The sequence below is a fragment of the Lampris incognitus genome, chromosome 5, assembly GCF_029633865.1.
Source record: "Lampris incognitus isolate fLamInc1 chromosome 5, fLamInc1.hap2, whole genome shotgun sequence".
NCBI lineage: Eukaryota > Metazoa > Chordata > Actinopteri > Lampriformes > Lampridae > Lampris > Lampris incognitus.
This window is the reverse complement of record NC_079215.1, coordinates 46695031-46712563: the sequence shown is the minus strand read 5'-3', so window position 1 is coordinate 46712563 and position 17533 is coordinate 46695031. Positions and strand designations below refer to the sequence as shown.

Sequence of the window (17533 nt, the reverse complement as noted above, 5' to 3'; positions counted from 1 at the left end):
ACCAGCTGATAGATCTGATTCCCACGATCAAGACATTTCCTGAACAGTACTCCATCTATAAGCTCTAGTCTATTCCATTCTCTAAGGAGCAGCTTGACTTCTGACAGTTCAGAGGACATCTCTTGAAAAGTGGGTTTTCGGTTTCCTTGAATGAAACTGATCACACGTCTGATAGATGGATCCTGTCTTTGAGACTACCAGTCATTGTGAGTCATTCCAGGGAGGGTGCCTTGTCCAGAGAACACAAAGTCATCAGGGATGGCAGAAGCATCTAAAGCTAAGGATTCAGCAAGAATGGGGAGTTCTGGCTGCAAATGGTCAGCCAAAGTGGTCAAAGAGTGGCGTTGACATAAAGCAGACAGCATGTCACCAGAAACAGTTTTGCTTTCTCCATCCAAAACCCTTTGCTTCAGCTCTTCTATCCTCGCTTTCTCCTGCTTGAACTCCTCATCTTCTTCTGACGGACTCTGGGGTCTTCTGGACAACCCATCGGCATCTTGATTGCTGATCCCAGCCCTATACTTTATGGTGAATCTGTAGGTTGACAGAGCGGCTAACCAGCGATGTCCTGCTGCATCAAGCTTTGCTGTGGTCAACACATAAGTTAGGGGGTTATTGTCTGTTAAAACCTGAAATTCTGTTCCATAGAGGTAATCATGGAATTTCTCACAGATGGCCCATTTCAAGGCGAGGTACTCTTGCTTGTGGGCAGGATAGTTTTGTTCACTTCTGGATAGTCCTCTGCTGGCATAAGCTACAACCCTCAGCTTCCCATCGTGTTCCTGATAGAGCGCAGCACCGAGACCATCGCGGCTGGCATCAGTATGCAGGACGTAAGGAAGATTGGGATTGGCGAAGGCAAGAACAGGGGCCGAAGTCAGTTTATCTATGAGAGTTCTAAAAGCAACGTCACACTCTTCAGTCCACTCATTTCCAAAAGGTAAGGTGGGATTGATGGAAGTCTTGACCCTGTCCTTGTAAATCTTCCCTCTTTTCCTTGGAGCAACATAGCCAGCAGTTAGAGCATTCAATGGCTTTGCTATTTTAGAGTACCCTTCCACAAAACGTCGGTAATATCCAGCAAATCCTAGGAAGCATTTGAGCTCTTTTCTGTTGGTGGGTTGAGGCCATTCTCTCAAAGCAGAGACTTTGCTTGGATCTGTGTGGACTCCATTGGCATCTACAACATGGCCAAGGTATTTAACAGAAGTCTGGAAAAAATGGCATTTTTCAGGGGACAACTTTAGGCCATAGTCTTTGAGCCGGTTCAACACTTTCATCAATCTGGCCTCGTGCTCTTCTAGTGTGTCAGAGAAGACAATCAGGTCATCCAGAAATACTAGTACTTCATTGAGATGCAGGTCTCCAACACATTTCTCCATCAGTCTCTGAAAGGTGCTTGGTGCATTTGTCACACCTTGGGGCATACGATTAAACTCACAGAAGCCTAGAGGGCAGACAAAAGTGGTCTTGTGCTTATCTTCCTCTGCAACTTCTACTTGATAGTAGCCTGACTTCAGATCCATGACAGAAAACCATTTGGCTCCACTAAGAGCAGAGAAGGTGTCTTCGATGTTGGGGAGAGCATAGGCATCTTTGATCGTTCTCATGTTCAGCTTCCTGAAATCTATGCAGAGTCTTATTGCACCATTCTTCTTCTTGACAACTACAATGGGGGAAGCAAATGGAGACTCTGACTCGCGAATAATTCCAGCGTCTAGCAGCTCTCTTAGGTGTTGTTTGACAGCTTCTCTGTCAGAGGGATGAATGGGTCTGGGTCGCTCTCTAAAAGGGGCCTCATCCTGGAGTCGGATGCGATGTTTTACTGCAGTCGTATGACCATGAGACAAGTCATCAACAGCAAACACCTCTGGCATGCTGTTCAGCTGGTGTGTGATCCGTTTTTTCCACTCTTCTGGAATGGGGGAATCTTTCAAATCAAAGTTGGTGTTGTTACTCTGAGACTGAGGGATGTTAGGCACAGTCATATTTTGGGATTCAGACGGCATCACATACTGTGCTACCATCATTTCAGCTATCACCTGCCTTGGATGCAGTGTGACACTACGATCAGTCACATTTCTGAGAATGACAGGAATCTTGTTTAAAGATCGAAGTGGAGTTTCTATCAAGGAATTTTCAATGAACACTCTACCAGGTAAGGAAACGGTTTCAGGGGATTCGACCACGAAAAGGGAACGTGGGAAATGTTTCTTCTCTCTGACATCTCCAAAGACAGACACTTTTCTTCCTGGTGGAATGGTGACAGGATGGCGTCCATGCAACTTAAAATGATTGGCTGAAATCTCTTCCTGATGACTTAGGGCAACATGCTGGAACAGCAAGATACAGTCACTATTGATATTGGGCCTTTGTAAGAACTCTCTTCCATGCTTTTCTATACCACCTTCATATAATCTGTCAAGGACATTGGTTCCAATCAATAGGGGAATCTGAGTGTTAAAATGGCAATTTGGCACAATGAGAACTAATGAAGAGACCTGTTCAGCTACGCCAGTGATGCTGCTGGGGAAGGAGATGAGGGCTTGGATATAACCCTGGTAAGGAACATGTTGGCCACCTGCACCTTCTATCTGGAAAAGAGTCTGAATGGGCTGGATGGGGAGGAACGATAAGTGGTTCAAGTAGAATGTCTCTGAAATGGTTGTTACTTGGGAACCGGTGTCAAGGATTGATTCACATTCTATTCCTTCAATGGAGACAGATGCAGTGCAGCGTGGCCCTACAAGTTCACAGGGAAGGGATTGGCTATTTTGGTATCTTTGTCTGTATCTATTTTTTCTTGTCTGGGTTCTATTCATAATATCATTAATGGGTTTGGGACTCTTATGCTGGTACTTAGCTCCTGAACGTCCCGAAACAGGAGCTGCCACTAGTTTAAAGGCATGGAGGTGAAGGTATGCGTATTCCTGTGAGCTTCACGTTTTTGTCTCAGCTTGGTGTTCTTTTGATGGACAAGAGCGGGGTTGGGGGCACTCACACAGTGGGCAGCAATGTGACCATCTCCACCACATTTAAAGCAGAACCATGGCTTGGGAAAACGAGGCGTGTAAATTCGAGGTGTGGAGGCATTCGTGACCATGCAGCTGGTTTCAATCTGAGTTCTGTTTGGCTGTGGTTCTTCCTTGATGGACAGGGTTGCAATTTGTTTCTTTAACTCAGCTACCTCATCGCGGAGTTTCTGTGTGTCTTCATTTTTGTTTTCGGCTGGGGCTTCGATTCCATAAACAGTGTGGGCATGCACTGAAGCTTTTGAGCTCCCTAGATGTTTCTTCATCCTATCTAGTTTAGCTGAACGACGGCCTTCTTCTGTCCTAAGCTGATGAAGCAATTCAGGAAATGAGGGTGGGCTATTTTTTTTCTGTTCAAGCTGAAGACCTAAAATCAACGAGTGGTCCCAGCATCCTCTGCAGAACTGTCTTATTAAGTGTTTTTCTGAATCTACAAGTGAAGCTCCCCCTCTAGAGATGACTTTAGTGAGGAGGGTCTGAAGTCTGAATAAATAATCAGATGGCTTCTCTCCAGAATTTTGGTTTGCACTCAAGAATGCAGCAAAAAGCTCTTCTCCATCTTCTACGACTCCAAAGGCTGATTCGATGTGGTTTACGTACACAACAGGGTTTGCATTGACACCAAGTGGTTTCACCATGTCAGAAGCTGGACCAACCAAACTCTCTAGAACCTTTCTGATTTTTTGTGAATCGGTGACATAGGTGTCACTTAGAAGCAGCTCAACTTGAGTTCTCCAAGCTTCATAATCTACTTCCCCATTTGGCTTTGGAAGCCTACCTGAGAAGGTTTGAATTTTACTTGGGCTACTGTATGGTTGTGTTGACTCATTCTTAATAACATATTCTACTACTACGTTCTGGATGCTCGGGGGATTAATGATGTCTTCTTCAAGGCTCATTGAATTACGCACGGATGAGTGTGTGGTTGGAGCACGGTGAATGTCAGATATAGATGGCCGTCTGTTACATTCTTGGGTCATGCTAGGCGTGTGCTCAACATCAATGCTAGGCTTAGTGTCTTGCATAGGGCTGTGTTCCGGTAAAGACGTGTTGTCAGTTTTCTGTGATGCTGTAGACCGAATGCGCCTCAGTTCATTTTCTAAGATGGAGGCATAGCCTGACATGGCACTACCACCAATAGCGCTGAGTTCTTCGAGATATTGCTGGGCTAAGTCTTTGCCTATTTCCTCTTGACATATGGAATCCATAGTCAAAGTTGTCCGTATTTCTCTTCTCTATTGTTGACGGTTGTTTGTATGGTTTAAACTCTGTAGTTCGTGTGCCTCCTAGAGGCTACTCGTGGAACTTACATACGTCACAGGGTACATGTAATCATGTGGGTTACACGTACAAATAGTCAAACATAGGAAGGCAATGAGCGACAAGGAAAAAACGGAAAGTCCAAGGGGGAAAAAAACTCGCGGGTAATCCAAACGGGAACACGGCAGGATACTTCCACGGGGAAACTTTGCAAGGGAAAAACATGAACCAAGGGCTGGGATGAGTTCGTAGAGAAAAGGACCGTGAGAGGAGAGTCGCCGCTACTGCGGGTGCGGGGAGGTTACAACACGAACTGACAACGGGCACATGGGAGGCCGCCAAACTTAAGCCCAGCCCTGATGACTAAGCCCGGCCCTTGCGAGCCGATTGGCTGCCGGCGCGGGGTGAGCGAGCCATAACAGTAATATTGCATTATTACTGTAGATGTGTCATTTATTTTTATATGTATGTATTTTATATACGTATACTATGTGTAGTACAATGCAGACGTGTGTTAAGCTCAAGACACAACAAGCAGTATACTTTTGTAATGTTTATTTTCTGTTGATTGCCTTTGCACTCTTACAAAAAATTGCAAAGGAAATAAATTCTTGTTCTGTCGAAGAGAAGAAATAAAGCTGGGGAGAAAAGAAACGAAGATAAAACATCAATCATCAAAAAAAGCATTACAAAGTAAATAAGAAGTTCTTGTTCTTTTGAAGAGAAGAAATAAAGGTGAGGAGAAAAGAGATGAAAAAATAAAACATCAATCCTCAACAAAAAGCGATGCTTCAGCATCATTCCCTTTAGTGTTGACTATGTGTCTAGCAGTACAAATCTGTAAAGTGGTGCGACGGCAGACTAGTAGGAAGACAGTAACACGTCGGATTCATTACGGAGCAGGTCATCTTCCATACTGTACACATTGTGACAGAGGAAGATGCAGAGGACAGGAAGAGGTGGAAACAGATGGTCCGCTGTGGTTACTCCTAATGGGAGCATGTTCATCTGTCATCCAAAGAATACGATTGGGACGATCCGGCCCCATCAGATAAGGAAGCCTTGTGGAACTTGTTGAAAGAAGCCCTCCTGGAACTGGGGAAGCTAAACATCGAAAGAACATATGTTCCTATCTCTCTTACCTCATCACAGAGGCGGGAACTCAGGCCATCACAGCAGTAGTCTACCTGTGTGTCACCAGCGACGAAAACCAATGCCATGTAGGATTCCTCATGGGCAAAGCTAAGTTCGCGCCTCACCCTGCCTAGAGATGTAACGGTATGAAAATTTCATATCATGATTATAGTGACCAAAATTATCACGGTTATCAGTATTATCGCGGTATTGTTAAAATGTGCTGAAAATGTTCAAAAAGTACTGATACACACACGGAAATCATTTCAACAAGTTTTATTTTGAAAACCACAAATAAAATTAGCAGCACTATGCACTTTTTGTTTGCATAAACATTAAAATAATAAAATAATAACGTTCCTTATGTAAACATATGAAAAAAACCATACAAATGTGCATTAAAGATGTCACCATGTGGCCATGAGAGGTAACTGCACTTTTGCACATTGCAAATAAGAAAACAGCAACCAAAAAGACATTTCTTCACATTTTAACAAGCTTTGGATATAATCTGCATTAGGAATGCTGTTTTGGTAAAGATAAGCAAATGAAACAGTTTTATTTAGCTCAGGGCTCATGTTGAACATTAGGGCTACTGTCACTTTAAGAAGATCGCACATTTCTGTGTACGTGAACCAGGAATCGTCTAGATTTGTGAGTGTTGAGTCGGCGGTGATTTTGGAGACTGAAGCTGTACAGTTTTCTTACCATAGCTGTAGTAATAATGTGGCAGTAATAGCCAGCCTTAGTTATAGTTTAGGAAATTATTATTTGATTACTCCTGTATGAAGATTTCGCCGTGGAACCGGAATACATTTTCGTTTTGTTATCTTTTTACACCAGAGTCCTGTGGAGGTTTTTTCCTTGCTTTTCCTTAAGAACATACTACGCATGAGTAGCTAACTTTAGCCAGTGGAACGGACCGTCGGCCCTCACAAAGAGTAACGTTTGGTAACAGGAAAGCTCAAGTTTACATTTTTGACAAGCTATTAGCAAGTTAGACATGCAAACCATGACATTTTCCCCCATTCCGAAGTCCCCACATCAGGCATTCAGCTAAAAGTTAACTTACCTTGCATTCGCTGTAAAGTTGTGGATGGTGGTCACGGAAATGACTCCTAAGGTTAGAAGTGTTGCCCCCTTTCGCAGCGATTTTCCTTCTGCATGTTCTGCAGACAGGGTAACCATCTTCGATCAGTTTTCCCTCAGCACTCTTATAAAAACCAAAATATGACCACACTTCAGACTTAGTCCTCTTAGTAGGCAAAACAACATCCCGAGCGCCGTCACTGCCCGTGCCTTCCATGTTTCATTGAGGCAAAACAAACCCACGTTGCCTGCTGCGCCAGCATCTGAGAGACTATGCTGGACAGTATTTACCGTGAGTTTTTCAAAGCGCGGTAATCAAACACGGTTTTAATGATAATTAAAATGGTAATACTAACTGTCGGGAATTTTACCGTGGTTAATCATTAAACCGGTAACCGTTACATCCCTAACCCTGCCCATACAATTCCATGTTTGGAAGTATGTGCTGCCGTTTTAGCAGTTTAGATGGCGAACATGATCCTCAGTGAGATTGACGTTGCGATGCATGCAGTGAGGTTTTTCATTGATAGCAAGATTGTACTGGGGTACATCCATAACACCTCCGGAAGATTTTATGTGTATGTTGCCAACCAAGTCCATTGCATCAGAAAGTCTGGCCACCCAGAATAGTAGCACTATGTCACCACAGAACATAATCCAGCGGACCACGCAACAAGGCCTGTATCTGCAACTCTTCTTAGAACCACCAACTGGTTCTCAGGCCCTGGGTTCTTGAAACACACTTTTGAGCCTCCTCAAAATAACAGCTTTGATCTTGTCAATCCAGATCTCAATGTTGAAGTTTGGTTCCAAGTTGCCATTTCCTACACCAAAGCCACAGAAGATTGGTTTGCCTCGGCACGCTTTGAACGGTTTTCTAGCTGGAAGAGACTACTACAAGCCATAACACAAAAACATTTTCCAAATCTCGCAAAGATGATGGCGTTGATGCATGGTGGCAAGCTAAAACAGTTGTCATTCATTTTGTCCAGCAAGAAGCTTTCAAGGAAGAGTTCAAGTGTTTGAAAAATTGAATTCAGATTCCAAAACAGAGTCCCTTGAGAATGTTAAATCCTTTCATCAACGAGGAAGGCCTTCTTAGAATTTGAGGTCGCCTTACCTATGCTGACTTACCAAGAGATGAGCGGCATCCTCTGATACTTCTGAAGACCCATCACATTGCAACCCTCATAGTGAGACATTACCATGAAGAAGTGGTTCATCAGGGTCGCCACTTCACCGAGGGAGCCATCCGGTCAGCGGGTGTGTGGATAGTAGGAGGCAAACGGCTGGTTTCCAGTGTGGTCCACAACTGTGTGACCTGTTAAAAAGTAAGAGGAAGGTTACTAGAACAGAAAATGGCAGAACTACTGGCCGGCAGACTTATGTCAGAACCTCCTTTTACCTATGTAGGATTAGACATCTTTTGGCCGTGGAGGTAGTGCTGAAAGCAAGTGATGGGCAGTGTTATTTAAATGCATGAGCACAAGAGCTACACACATTGAAGTGTTAGAATCAATGTCCACTTCAAGCTTCATAAACACAATTACGACGATTCTTTGCTGTCCAGGGATCTTCCAAATAGCTCCGCTCCGATAGAGGCACAAATTTTGTTGGAGCATGTAAAGAATTAAAGTTCAATACTGATGATCCAGAACTGACAAGCTACCTTGACAACCAGGGCTGCACCTGGACTTTCAACTTTCAATCCCCCCCCCCATTCCTCCCACATGAGAGGTTGTCGGAAAAGACTGATAGGAGTTGCATGTTGTATTCTAGATGGAATGTTGCTGCGCTCTGACAGGGGCCGTCTCATGGATGAAGTGTTGACCACATTCATGGCACAAGTCAAGGCCATTTGGAATGCCAGACCACTGATTCCAGTGTCAACTGACCCGGAGGTGCCTACTATTTTGACACCTGCGTTGATTCTCACTCAGAAGATCAATTCAGTGGCAGCTCCTCTAGGCGACTTCAGTCAAAAGGATCTTCACAAAAATCACTGGAATTAAGTCCAATGTCTAGTAGACAGCTTTTGGAAGCGATGGAGACAGGAGTACCTGGTGTCTCTACAGAAACGCCAAAAGTGGATAGATGACAAGTCAAACATCCAAGTTGATGACATAGTCCTAATGAAAGACAGTCAGGCTAAACGCAGTGAATGGCCTGTTGGAACTATATACATGTTAATATAATACGTGTAGTATAATACAGATGCGTGTTAAGCTCAAGACACAACAAACAGTATATTTTTGTAATGTTTATTTTCTGTTGATTGCCTTTGCAAAATAAGAAGTTCTTGTTGTGTTGAAGAAGAGAAACAAAGCTGAGGAGAAAAGAGACAAAAAGATAAAACATCAATCCTCAACAACAAGCGATGCTTCAGCATAATTTCCTTTAGTGTCAACTGTCTGTCTAGCAGTACAAAGCTGTAAATGTGGTGTGAGGGCAGAATACTAACCTCATTTTATTTGTAACTTAATTTTTATCATGCACATATCGTTTCCTTGATATTCAGTTTTTTTCCCCCCACATATCTTATATTACCGTTGTTGCATTGATGTTGCATGTTGCACATCGTAAATTGTTTATGGCTGTCACCTATGTCTTACTTATCTTAATTGTTTTATTTTTAACTTAATTTGTGTTATGTACATAATCTTTTTGCCATTACATTGTTTTCTTTGCACAGACTAGTTTATAATACCATTATTACATCAATATTCCATTACTTTTCTCTGTATACAACTTTACTTTTTCTTCATTTATACTTTATACCTTTTCTCTTCATTTAATTTATTTTTTTATACTGCTTATTTACACAGTTGACGGCGTTGTTGCAATCCTCGTTTCACTGCTGTTGTACATGTATAATTATGCATGTGACAAATTAATCTCTTGAATCTTAAATCTAATAGTGGTGCAGTGGGATGTCTAAACCACTCTTCTTCTGTCCTTTACTGCTACCCTGATCTCCAGGGTAACTCTCCAGAGGAGCTGGTCCAGGCCTGCCTCGGTCCAACAGCAGCTGGAGAAGTGTCGGCTGCAAAGTTCCGCTCAGCACTCCAAACGATTTATATGCAGAATGGAAATGTAGACTGTCAACATGCAGACAGGTAGGGGGACACAGGATAAAAAAAAAAAAAAAATATATATATATATATATATATATATATATATATATATCAGAAAAACTTGAAGAATAGAATAGAATGACGACTTAATAAAGGTATGCAATCTACTGACAACAGTTCAAGTTAACTGGCTAATCATCCAAAAATGATCATATTTTCAGCGCTCCACACCACTTCAACTCAGAGGCCTTCCTGGAAGGGCGGGGCCTTATAACAGGTGGTGTGGCTGTCATCAAGGTTAACCTCCGCAATGAGAACTTCCAAGCTGCTAGAGAAACACTGGGCAAAGTTCTCCATACCCTACAGGTGAGTGGGGAAGAGGGTGATGGATAGAAACATAAGGAAGAAATGGTAGAGTAATGTAAGGTGGAAAAGTTGGGTTTGAACATATCAGAGAAAGATTAAAAGGGTGGAATGGAAAGGAGAACAAAGTCAAAGTTATGTATTGACTTTGTGTGTCACATGCTAAATGCTGAAAGTGAGACTAAGACCCTTGGTATGCATTTGTATGTTCATTTGTGCTTTGGTCCATGTTTATATATACGTGTGTGTGTGTGTGTGTGTGTGTCTGTGTATTATGTGTGCATATGCACATGCTTGCACTCTCAGGACTTCTACAGCCACAGTAACTGGGTGGAGTTGGGATACACTGAGCCATACGTTAATCTCATCCGCCCAGACCTCCCTCTGGAAAACCTGGCAGGTAGATGTGTGTGTGTGAGAGAGAGAGAGAGAGAGTGAGAGAGGACAGAGAATGTCTCCATCTTCATCGCTCGCTCAGTTCTTTGACATGGGAGACATTGATAAGTGATATAGACTGCAGATATTAAACAAATAATAAATTCATCCCTCTTTGCAGTAAAAGTAGAATTTTTTTTAATTTTTCTGGCAGACCAAGTCAGGTTGATGGTCATAGTATTACAGGTTATGTGAAACTCCACTAGCAGCAAAGCAACCTAAGAAATAAAGAGCAAAGGGTCTGAATGTGTGCACGTTTTTCTGACTATATAGGGAAAGCTGGTTATGACCTGAAAACAGATTTTTTTTTTTATTTATATTTTTTATTTCGATCATGTGTCTTGTGTAGTCAACATGTGCATGCTATTTGCGTTGTGTAGATCGTGACACTGCCACCTGCAGTGACTGTGCCAGCGGGACATGCCCCAACCAAATCCTTCCCAACATACTTCAAGAAAAGAAACTTACCTCAGGCTATATGGGAAACTCATCTCCTACCAAACCAAAAGGTAACGGTGACATAACTAACACTGCAGCACACGCTTCAGCCAAACGAGACACAAGAATGCTCATTATGTACACACAGTAAAACAGAACAAGGTGGCGAGCCACACTGGACCATAAACTAAAACACACCGCTACTATCACTTTCATGATTACCAATAATAATAGCACTATACTAATAATAATAATAATAACCATAATAATAATATAATTGATATATTATAGTATATATTTAGATGTAATTCCACTCATTTGTTGAGCACTTTTATTAACACCATTGACAGTGTCCAAAAAAGCTCTATAATATATATATATATATATATATATATACGTGTGTGTGTGTGTGTGTATGTATATATGTTCTTTGTAATGAGAAGTAAAATGTCTTTATTATTTTCTGCCCCCCTCACCCATTAAATGATACGTGACATTTTTAGATGTATTTTTTTATATTTATATTTTAACTGCCTGCCCTTCCAACTGTGCCCCAACACCACCCCACTATATGATATAGTACATAAATTACCCCATTTGACATTACCTTGTTATATTCTAAATGTATGCTGTTTCAACAGTGCTCTGGTCATTTAAATGCTTTTTCAAAACAAGCCCCAAGCTCTTACCCCATTGGTTGTAATGTTTTCTACCCCACCATTGGTTGCTGTGCATCGTAACTTCCTACCCCATTGGTTCTTATAATTAAAATTTCAAATATTTTCTCCTCTGATTGGTTGCTGTCCATTGACATTAGGAGCGTGACGTGGGGCAGCATATACTGTACGTTTTCTTTGTTGAATCACATTAGCAGCTGATGAGTGCGCGACACACGAAACAAGCTTGTACTGCTATGTATTAAAAGTTTTTTCCTATATATATATATATATATATATATATATATATATAAAACAACACTTTATTATATATATATATATATATATATATATGATAAAACAATTATTATAATAAGAAATGGAAATCGATGATCCGCTGTGCCGACCCCTAACAGGAGCAGCTGAAAGTAGTAGTAAAAGATAATAATAATACACATAATACCACTGAGTCAGCTGGATAAGGCATAACCCAGACTTAGAAAAAAAATAACAAAACGAAAAATTAGATTTAATGATTCTGATTCTGATTTACGATGTGGGTGGCCTTGACTCAAGTGCAAGTCAGTTAAAATCAGTCCTTACTGAGAAAGCAAAGTGGCTCATGTTAGATAAACTACGCTGCTTCCATTGCAAGGTAAATGCAGCCATGGTGGTGCAGCTGACCAGACAAGCACGGTGGTTCCTCGTGGTGGTATTAGCAAGGATGAAAGGCGCTCCGACAACGCCGCCCTTCACACAGCTGCTGTCAGTGCAGCCACCGCTGCTAGCCTTCAGCTGTTGGAGGACATACGGGGAGCTGCTGGAGACAATGATTTCTTGAGGTACAAGCCGACACTGTGTGTGTGTGTGTTTGGATGTCTGCAGACCTTTGCCAACTAAAAATCATCAGAAAAATTTATTTTCAGACATTGTGAGATGACTCTCTCTCTCTCTGCACTGCGTGCTGGGAGGTTGGGTGTGTGAGCGTCAGTGAGGGTGTTGAATGAGCTTGAGTGTTTTGTTTATTTTGGATAGTTCACTGCTTTTCACTTTTCTTCTCTACATGGTAAGGTAAGAGGAGTTTACTTTTACTTCATTGCTAGTTGTTAGAAAGTGACTGGAGTAGCTGGTTGGAGTTTGGCGGTGTACACTATGGCGTCCTGCCTTGGTGATGGTTTGCCTCCCCTGTGAATTACATATGGGGTTAGAGTCGTGGCTGACTCGCAGTACACTGTAGAAAAGGTCGGCTATGAGAAAATCCCGTACGGCTCTTAGATGAATAATCCGTGGTGGCTTTTTTTCCCCGAGGGGAGCGTTTGGTCAACCTGTTGGTTGAGAAAGGCCTGGTGCTAGACAGATTCTTTTTAGCTGTCTCGCCATTATTTGTGTCATCGACACGTATTACCGTGTCAGGCGTACCTCCGTTTATCCCAAACGAGCTCCTTGAAACAGAAATGAGATGTTTCGGAGAGTTTGCTAGTGAGTTCAGAGCAGTTCGTCTGGGTTGTGAAGACGCTAGGCTACAGCATACTCTTCACTCCCTGCGGAGACAGGCATTCATATATTTAAATGATTTTTCGCAACATCTAGAAATGTCATTTAAGGCCAAATATAAAAACAGTTTGTACACTGTGTATGCAAGTTCTGGCAGTATGCAATGTTTTGAGTGTGGCTATGTCAGCCACAAACGTTCATCTTGCCCACACAGGTAACCCACAGCAGGCAGTAGTTCAGGTGAGCCACAGCCTGGAGGTGACGCTAAGAGTGGTAGCCTGCAAACAGTGCAGCAGGCAGCAAGAGATACCACAGCCGGTGATCCTCAACCTGATATGAAGGGAAATGAAACAAGTGAGCAGGATAACAATAATGGCAATCTAAGTAGTACTGAAGCACAGGCTGTGAATTAATGCAGAGACAGAGGGCAGACAGAACCAGTGAGAGACAGTCAGACAGCTGAGGCTGAGAGTCATGTCTCTGCAACAGGTGAGTCATACTATGAAAACGCTAAAAATGAACATGAGGAAATGTTAGAGGATGATAGCCTATCACAGCTTACTGATTTTGTGTCACAGGATGATCAGCAGTCATATTCATTAAAGGACATTAATGATTTCCTTGATGAAACTTATTGAAATACTTATGGATTTTTTTATGGAAATAACACATTTCTTCTCTAATGAGGACAGTTTTGGTAACACAGTTATGAATATTAGAAAAACGGTTGGATACGAAGAGCTTAGTGAACAGAAGCGGTTTCATCTAAAGACGATTCTGACTAAACTTAGCAAAGAAAAGCGAGGAAAGGTTCCTTTAAATGCACAAAATTTAAAAAAATCGGTGACGCATAAAAGGTGTTTTCCTCTTGAAGGTTTCACTGTCTACTTTTCCTTCCTTTTCTTTCTTTTTTATGGAAAGTTTGTGGGTAGTAAGTTTAAATATAAATGGAGGAGGGGTTGGAGATAAGCGAGGTATGGTAGCTGAGCTGAGTAGAGCTAAAAACATAGACGTGCTCTTACAGCAGACACATAGCTCAGTAGACAATGAGGTAGAGAGGAGAATGAGTTGGACAAGCCAGTTTTTTTTTTTTTGAGCCATGGTACCAACTTTAGTGTGGGTGTAGCTGTTCTCTTCTCACAGCGCCTCCTTTTAACAAATGTTTTGATGTGTGAAGTGGAGCAGGGCAGAATCCAAGTAGTTCAGGCAACAATCCAAGATGTACCTTTTGTTTTCATAAATATGTATGCTTATAATTCTGGCGCCAATTGTTTGAGATTGAAAGACAAACTAAAACAGTTCGATAGTTGCTCAGTAATAGTAGCAGGACGAGAATGGAACTGGAACTACACATTCTACAGTTGATATAAACTCAAGAGAGCCTCATCCACCATTAGCTTCATTTCCAGTGTGGTCGCAGAAAATGACCTCAAGGATGTTTGGAGGAAACTTAATCCAGTGGTTAGGCAGTACACATGGGTGAGGGCAGCCAGGTTTGGATAGGATTTATCTTAATTTAATTCTATTTCATTTAAGTTCCCAATATCACCTGTTGGATTTTTAGATCACCGTTTAGTAGTGGCAGATTTTTCCTTACTAGTTCAATTTCGACACTGCCACTACTGGCACTTTAATGTGTGATTAACACATGATAAAGCTATCTGTCAATTATGCTCTGACTTCTGGAGTCAATGGGGGCTGAGGACGAAAGATTTAAAAAACTTAGCCTAGTGGTGGGAGGTCAGAAAAACACAAATTAGGATTTTCTGTCAGTAATACAAAAACACACATTAGCTGTAGAAAAAAAACTGCTTTAAAGAATTAGAGAAAGAAATTAAGATATTAGAAGATGAAGTGATTATTGGGAATGATGGCAATAGCAGAACCCGGGAGAGTAGGAGGAAGGCTTTAGGTAGGTTTTTACATGAGAAAGCAAAGGGTGCTTTAATCAGAACTCAAATCTCTACCATAAAAGATATAGATGCTTCAACTTCTTTTTTCTTTAAGCTTGAGAGAAAAATTAGAAAAAAATAATGTGATGATGCATCTCAAGCTTCCAAATGGAGCAATAACCATTGACCCATCAGAGATGAGGAAGTTGGCCATAGACTTCTACAGTGGCCTATTCATTGCGGAGAACTGTGACTCTGACTTTGTGGAGGAAATACTGAAGAGACTGCCTCAGCTGGGTGAAACACAGGTAGCCTCGCTGGAGTCCCCCTTCTCCTTTGATGAAATGTCTGCAGCAGTTCAGCAGCTCAGCTTTTTCAAAGTCTCAGGAGTTGATTGACTTTCTTTGAAGTTTTACAAGAGGTTCTGGACTCTAATTGGACAAGACTTACATGAATTATTTAAATACTGTCTGGATTCTGGGACTATACCTTTGAGTTGTAGATGGGCTGTCCTAACATTGTGATCCAAAAAGGGAGATCTTGGCTTACTGAAAAACTGGAGATCAGTGTCGTTATGTACAGACTATAAAATAATTGCAAAATGTCTTTCAAATAGACTCAAAGAGTGTATGGATACTGTTGTACATTATAGCCAGACGTAGTGTGTTCTTGACCATACAATCAAGGATAACAGAGCTATAAAACATGCAACTTGATTGATTGATAATCTGTTTTTGATATGGGACATTATTGATATATCTAAGACTCATTCATAAGCTGGACATTGGCCTTCTTTCTACAGATCAAGAGATGACTTTTGATAGGGTTGATCATGTTTATTTATTCAAAACATTTGAAAGTTTTGGTTTTGGAGAAAAATGTATTTCATGGATCAAATTGTTGTATTCTGGAGGCGGTGTTCTGTTAAAGGTAGGTGGCGGACTCAGCTTACATGTCTCTGGTCAGAGAGGTATAAGAAAGAGTTGTCCTTTATCTGGAATGCTGTATTCCCTGGCCATCGAGCCTCTTTTAATTCAGCTCAAGCACAGTCTCTCAGTGCTAACATTTTCAGAGAACATCACTAATTCAGTTAGTTTGTCAGCATATGCTGACGATGTCACAGTTTTCATAATGAGTCATAATGAGTCAAAATTATGTTAAAATTCTCAAGCAGAAATGGGCTTTAAATGAAAAAGTTTCTCCCGCTAAACTCAATTGATCAAAATCCGAGGGTGTATTACTGGGGGAGTGGAACAATAAAGAGAAGCCAACATTACCAGCTGGGCTGTAGTGGAACACAGAAGGGATAAAATGCTTAGGTGTGTTTCTTGGTAGTGACCACTTTCTGAGCAAAAACTGGGAGGGTTTAGTTGAAAAGATCAGTGCCCGATTGTCTAGATGGATCCAGCCTCAGTTGTCCTGTAGGGGGAACGTCTTGATTGTTAATAACTTGATTGCCTTGATGTTCTGGCAGCAGTTTACAGTTGTAGAAGCGCCGGACATGCTTATAAGAGAAGTACAGAAGAGGCTGATGAACTTCTTCTGGGGAGGCGTTCACTGGGCCAAATTTGCTGTATTGTTCCTACTAGTGTTAGAAGGTGACCAGGGCCTGATTGACCTCCACAGTTGTATCACAGCTCTCCTTCAAACTGTGCAGCGACTATTATATCATAAACAGCTTTGGAGTGAAACAGCATGTGTTGCTTCGTAGGATTATGAACCTGAATTATAACAAGCACTTGTTCCTTCTGGAACTAGCTGGCATGGAGTTCACTATGACACCTTTCTATCAGGCTGTCTTCTGAGCTTGAGGAACAGTCTTAAACACCAGGAGAGACTGCTCCCAGATCTATGGCAGTGTACGGGAGGAACCCCTGTTCTATAACCCGCCTATACACTGCAGGATGCTCAGCTCCATCAGTGCATGGCAATCCCTCACAAGAGCTGGACTTACTAAGATAGTGTGTCTCACTTCAGGAGGGCAGTGGAAAATGGCTGCCATTTTGAGCCAAGAGACTGGTTTTAAATCTCTTTGTCTAATGAGAAGCTTTTGGAGGAAGTGATTAGTGCACTTCCTGGTTTCTTCAGAGAGGCACTAGGAGCAGAGTGCAGAGAGGATCAGCCAGTTATGCGGCCTGTTTTTCCATCTACAGTGCATCTGGAAAGTATTCACACCCCTTCACTTTCCCCACATTTTGTTATGTTACAGCCTTATTCCAAAATGGATTAAATTCCTTTTTTTCCCTCATCAATCTACACACAATACTCCATATTGACAAAGTGAAAAAGGTTTTGTAGAAATTTTTGCAAATTTATTAAAAATAAAAAACTGAAATATTGCATGTACATAAGTATTCACACCCTTTGCTATGACACTCAAAATTGAGCTCAGGTTCATCCTGTTTCCACTGATCATCCTTGAGATGTTTCTACATCTTAATTGGAGTCCACCCGTAGTAAACTCAACTGATTGAACATGATATGGAAAGGCACACGCCTGTCTATATCAGGTCCCACTGTTGACAGTGCATGTCAGAGCAGAAACCAAGCCATGAAGTCAAAGGAATTGTCTGTGGACCTCCGAGACAGGATTGTATCGAGGCACAGATCTGGGGAAGGGTACAAAAACATTTCTACAGCTTTGAAGGTCCCGAAGAGCACAGTGG

At 41.7% G+C, this 17533-nt stretch overlaps 1 protein-coding gene across 2 annotated transcripts in view; it reads left to right on the top strand.

Moving 5' to 3' along the window:
- The window catches only part of vwa11 (von Willebrand factor A domain containing 11), a 56310-nt gene that overhangs the window by 23649 nt on the left and 15128 nt on the right, over window positions 1–17533 (top strand). For both annotated transcript variants that reach the window (XM_056279930.1, XM_056279929.1), the window contains 5 exons: window positions 9495–9631; window positions 9811–9955; window positions 10259–10352; window positions 10768–10896; window positions 12137–12323. In XM_056279930.1, coding sequence (XP_056135905.1) covers window positions 9495–9631; window positions 9811–9955; window positions 10259–10352; window positions 10768–10896; window positions 12137–12323 — 692 coding nt within the window. The remainder of the gene's footprint in view (window positions 1–9494; window positions 9632–9810; window positions 9956–10258; window positions 10353–10767; window positions 10897–12136; window positions 12324–17533) is intronic.